Raw genomic sequence first — 6,131 nt, 5'->3', positions numbered from 1 at the left:
GTGTGGACCATCGAAGTAGTCGTAGGGATACACCTGGTTTTTTAAAAGGAGCTCGATTTTCTCATCACCAAAATGTCGTGTCATCTGTTCAAATTTCTCCTTCCCTTCAGCTGATAAATTTGCGATCAGTTTCTCCAGTGATGTTTCCATAAACTGGAAGCTTTCGATGAAGTCCATACACCCTATGCAGGCAATACATACAGTGGTAGTATCTATGCCCGTGGGTATACTGATCATATAGGGGCCCATTCACGTTCTTGATCCAGCAGTAGTGGGACTTGCGTCCATCTGAAATCAGCAGTAAATCTACGTGTAAGTCAAATCTTTGCTTAGTCACGGGGATTGGAAATAAGGACCCCTTCTCATATCCCAAGACGTTGACAGTGATATTGTTGTGTTTCGAACTTACTGATGTCGGCTACCTTGACGGGGAAGGAAATACCATCAAAGTTCAACTCGCGGCGGTGATCTATGTATTTAGTAACACGGTGGGAATCTCTTTTGACTGGGTGTAATTCAGCTAGAATCGACCACATGAAACATTTTTTGTCCTTGTTTTGGACGTTGATGATGGCATGCTTAGACCTCAACTTGACCGGTAGGGAAATATAACTAGATCCTTTGAGAAGCTTGTATCGGGCAAAGTGTATCTGTATTTGAAGCACATTGTCCAATGTCCAATTACTACCCTGTCGCTGGTATTCCATGAAAGAATTCTGAATCTTCCGGATAGATTCCCGCATACTTTCGTCGATGTCAGATGACTTTAAAGTTATCTGACATTTTCCACGGAAATGGGGTGTGACTCGTTAGATACGGTCTCTCCATTTGGTTTAGAAAACTGCACTTGAATGGATAAGTACCATTTTACACCTCCCCGGACAACAACGCTATCTATTTTCTTCTTTATTGTATCGTACTGTTGATGAAGGAAAGTTGTGACGTCTAATTTAAGTAACCCTTCGGCTGGAATGGTGAAAACTTGGAAGGATCCACCGAGTGCTTCCTCTGTACATTGTTTATCTTCGTCCACGTTGGGGCTAGTTTGGCGGTCCTAATCGTTCAAAGCTTGATTGGTAGATGCATTCATTGGCGGTTGATTGTTTTCTTTGTCTCTGTCTCTGTTTTCGTCTATGCCTCCTCCTTGTTGATTGCTCTCGTGTGATTTTAAATATTCGCTGTATTTGTCAGTCCTCCAGAAATATTTTCCACAACACAAATGCAGTGGTTCCCCGTGGACTTTCTTATGCCTTGTAAGCCGATCTTTCCTTCCAAACTCTTTGTTACACACGTCACATTTCCACCTTCTATCTCCGTATTCTGCAATGTGTCTCGTAAGTGTCTTTTTGTGCTCAAATGATTTGTCACAATGTGGACAAGACCATTTCCCCTTTTTAGGCTGAGTTGATTCATTCATCTGAGTTTTTCTTTTTTCCATTGTTTCTGCAATAATAATATTAACATTAATTAGAACAATATCTGGCGACGTGCCCTGCTCGAGATGTCTTAGTCAGAATTAAATTTTGTCGGTTTCACTCCCGTATTTATAACCTTTCTATTCACTGTCTGCATTCCGATCATTTGATTGGTTAATTCATTTTGCAAAATATTGGCGTATTTTTTGTCTGACATATGATAGATTTTGAAGCATGCAGACGTGTTTTTTTCAGTGGGTCGTTTTCCTGGGCATAACGGGCATATAACACCATCTTTATCGTTTCTACAAGAGTTACTGATTAAAGGACCGAGGGTCCTAAGGTGTTCGTACGAAGACAATCAACGCTACTGTCACCAGTAATGGAGCATCACCCGATGGGTCTAAATGAACTATTGGCCGGAAAGATGTTCCTGGATATCGCGGGGACATGTCACTTTATAACGCCCTCTTTCCGTTGTGGACTTGTGACACAGCCCTAATCCAGTACACCCAATTCATGCGTGACAAACACCTCAGACTTTACAACTTGTATTCCTACATTATTTCAACATGTATGGCTAATAATTGGTTAATATTTACCTTTTTCAATGCTGATTATCGCTGAAGGTTTAGATCCTACTCGTTCAAGTGTCTGCTTTAGAATGAATATTAGCTCGTATGGATGGATGGATGGGTGGATGACGGGTTTCGCGCCTACATGAATCCGCCCTTACGGGTTTCATCTCACTGACGGAAGTCAGTGTTCTGTCGGCGTGAGGGAAGTTGCCTTCCCTCGGGGGTTGGTTTGGAGTCGTCTATTCTATTCTTTCCTTATATTATGATGTACTTTGGAGACGACTCCTTGGTCCGAAATGGTTTATCGCGCCGGATGATGTAGCTTTGGTTGTTGATTATTACTAATGTATTTGTGTCGTTGAGGGGATTCGAAATTGGCCAATGTGGCTTATATTAATGTATATATGTACATAACAAATAAAATTATTTGTTCATTTTTAAAGTGTATTTATTGCACATATTCCTGTTCTTATAGGGAGGTATATATATTATATTTGTTATGTACCTCGGGTCTCTTACTGTCGGTTGTGCCCGACAGTAGAGAAACGTCTCTGCTTCCGTTAGGTACAGTACTTTGTTTCTTTGTCAGGCATGGCCGGAGTTTGAGATTATATGAGGGGTCCCTATGATGTATGCGGATGTTTACCCTTAGTTCTTTGGTGTATGTCTCTTTAAGAAAAGAGAGAAAAAAATAAAAATAAAAATAAAGATAATTGTTTGTTAGTAGCTGATCATATGGGGGTCTATAAGTTGTTGGGCTTATAATATATGTGTCTTATTGGAATTTTTATTATATAAAAAATGGATGGGGAGATCACCGATCGTATCATATCATGGCGTTGGAGGGCGTACCGTATCCAGGCTGTCCTTTACTTATATCCTACTCTATTTTGTGTTTTGTTTTGTTCCTATATTTTGGAAGCCCTTCGAATCGTCGAAAATAAAGGTAATCTAATCTATCCCTATCCTCTGTGCCGGCGTTAACGCGCCTACTCTTTCGACAATAAAAAGAGGGATTTTTTACGTGCAGGTTTGACCTTCCTAAACGGGGACACCGTTTATAGTCCCCTACGCCGGAATGTGAGTTATTGGTGAGTGGTTAATGTCATGCAGGTGCTAGTTAATCTTGTTTTTGGCGTCCATTCTTGTAACCGTATCCAGTCTTTGCACTTTGTGGAAAACCTTTCTTCAGTACCAATGTTCTCTTTCATATAAAACTTTCCTTTAGCTTTCGTCTGTAACTGTTCGCTGTTCTGACTTTTATAATTAGTTTGTGAGCATTAGTATACGATAGTTGTTGGAGATGGGAAGGGAAGGGTACCCGACATTGGACCACCGAGGTACTGAAGTTTATAAACGACATTGGACCACTGTAGTACTGACGTCCCTATCCGACATTGGACCACCGAGGTACTGACGTCCGTACCCGACATGGGATCACCGTGGTACTGACCTCTGTACCTGACTTCTGGCCACTGTTGTACTCACGTCCCTACACGACATTAGACCACCGTGGTACTGACGTCCGTACCTGACATTGGACCACTGTAGTACTGACGTCCCTATCCGACATTGGACAACCGTGATACTGACGTTCGTACTCGACATCGGATCACCTTGGTACTGACCTCTGTACATGAGTTCTGGCAACTGCTGTGCTGACGTCCGTACCTGACATTGAAACAACGTGCTACTGACGTTCCTACCCGACATTTGACCACCGTGGTACTGACGTCCGTACCTGTCTTGTGGCCACTATTGTACTGACGCCCGTACCCGACAATAGACCACCGTGGTACTGACGTCCCTACCCTACATTGGACCACCGACGTACTGAAGATTATCATCGACATTGGACCAACGTGGTACTGACGTCCGTACGCGACATTGAACCACCGAGGTACTGAAGATTATAATCGACATTGGACCACCGTGGTACTGACGTCCGTACCCGACATTGGATCACCGTGGTACTGACGTCCGTACCTGACTTGTGGCCACTATTGTACTGACGCCCGAACCCGACATTGGACCACTGTTGTATTGACACCGAACCAGACATTGGACCACCGTGGTACTGACGTCCCTACCCTACATTGGACCACCGAGGTACTGAAGATTATCATCGACATACGACCACCGTGGTACTGACGTCCGTACGCGACATTGAACCACCGAGGTACTGAAGATAATAATCGACATTGGACCACCGTAGTACTGACGTCCGTACCCGACATTGGACCACCGTGGTATTGACGTCCGTACCCGACATTGGATCACAGTGGTACAGACCTCTGGACCTGACTTCTGGCCACTGTTGTACTGACGCCCGTACCCGACATTGGACCATCGTGGTACTCACGTCACTACCTGACATTGGACCAGCGTGGTACTGACGTCCGTACCCGACATTGGACCAACAAAGTACTGACGTCTGTACCCGACATTGGACCACCGTGGTACTGAACTCTGTACCTGACTTATGGCCACTGTTATACTGACGTCCGTACCCGACATTGGACCACGGTGGTAATGACGTCCGTACCCGACATTGTCCCACTGTTGTACTGTCGTCAGTACCTGATATTGGACCACCTTGGTACTGACCACTGTACCTGACATTGGACCACTGTTGTACTGACGCCATTACCCGACATTGGACATCCGTGGTATTGACGTCCCTACCCGACATTTGATCACCGTGGTACTGACCTCAGTTCTTGACTTCTAGCCACTGTTGTACTGATGTCTGTAGCTGACATTGGATCACCGGGTTACTGACCTCCGTACCCGACATTGGACCAACGAGGTACTGAAGTGTATAAACGACATTGGACCACCGTGGTATTGACGTCCGTACCCGACATTGGAGACCTATGTACCTGACTTATGGCCAGTGTTGTACTGACGCCCGTACCTGACATTGGACCACTGTAGTACTGACGTCCCTATCCGACATTGGACCACCGTGATACTGACGTCCGTAATCGACATTGGATGACCGTGGTACTGACCTCTGTACCTGACTTATGGCCCATGTTGTACTGACGCCCGTTCCTGACATTGGACCACTGTAGTACTGACGTCCCTACCCGACATTGGACCACCATGATTCTGACGTCCCTACCCGACATTGGACCACCGTAGTACTGTCGTTCGTACCCGACATTTGACTATTGTTGTACAGACGTCCGCACTTGATGTTGGACTACCGTAGTACTGACGTCCGTACCCGACATTGTATCGCCGTGGTATTGACCACTGTACCTGACTTCTGGCCACTGTTGTACTGACGCCATTACCCGACATTGTATCACCGTGGTACTGACCTCTGTACCTGACTTCTGGCCACTATTGTACTGACGTCCGTACCTTACATTGGACCACCCGGGTACTGACGTCCCTACCCGACATTGGACCACCGTGGTTCTAACGTCCGTACCAGACATTGGATTAACGTGGTACTGACATCTGTACCTGACTTCTGGCCACTGATGTACTACATTGGACCACTGTAGTACTGACGTCCCTACCCGACATTGGACCACCGAGGAATTGACGTCCGTACCCGACATTGGATCACCGTGGTGCTGACGTCCATACCTGACTTCTGGCCACTGTTGTACTGACGCCCGTTCCTGACATTGGACCACTGTAGTACTGACGTCCCTATCCGACATTGTACCACCGTGATACTGAGGTCCGTAATCGACATTGGATGACCGTGGTACTGACCTCCGTACCTGACTTATGGCCACTGTTGTACTGACGCCCGTTCCTGACATTGGACCACTGTAGTACTGACGTCCCTACCCGACATTGGACCACCGTGGCAATGACGTCCGTACCCGAAATTGGACCACCGTGGTACTGACAACCCTACCCGGCATTGGACCACCGTGGTACTGTCGTTCGTACCCGACATTGGACCATTGTTGTACAGACGTCCGCACCTGATATTGGACTACCGAGGTACTGAAGTGTATAAACGACATTGGACCACCGTGGTATTGACGTCCGTACCCGACATTGGATCACCGTGGTACTGACCTCTGTACCTGACTTATGGCCACTGTTGTACTGACGTCCCTATCCGACTTTGGACCACCGTGATACTGACGTCCGTAATCGACATTGG

General features: G+C 46.0%; 1 protein-coding gene across 1 annotated transcript; it reads right to left on the bottom strand.

Moving 5' to 3' along the window:
* Positions 1-1,054: 1,054 nt before the first annotated feature.
* LOC110453433 (zinc finger protein 708-like) lies at positions 1,055-5,778 on the bottom strand. The gene is made up of 2 exons (XM_021502376.1): positions 5,562-5,778; positions 1,055-1,443 (listed from the first exon to the last, which is right to left on the bottom strand). Exons 1-2 carry the CDS (start codon positions 5,776-5,778, stop codon positions 1,055-1,057), a joined length of 606 nt encoding a protein of 201 aa, XP_021358051.1.
* Between the last annotated feature and the right edge of the window lie 353 nt (positions 5,779-6,131).

Source organism: Mizuhopecten yessoensis, unplaced genomic scaffold (assembly GCF_002113885.1).
Source record: "Mizuhopecten yessoensis strain PY_sf001 unplaced genomic scaffold, ASM211388v2 scaffold7285, whole genome shotgun sequence".
NCBI classification, from domain to species: domain Eukaryota; kingdom Metazoa; phylum Mollusca; class Bivalvia; order Pectinida; family Pectinidae; genus Mizuhopecten; species Mizuhopecten yessoensis.
Note: the sequence above shows the minus strand (reverse complement) of the source record. Positions and strands in the feature narration are given on the sequence as shown.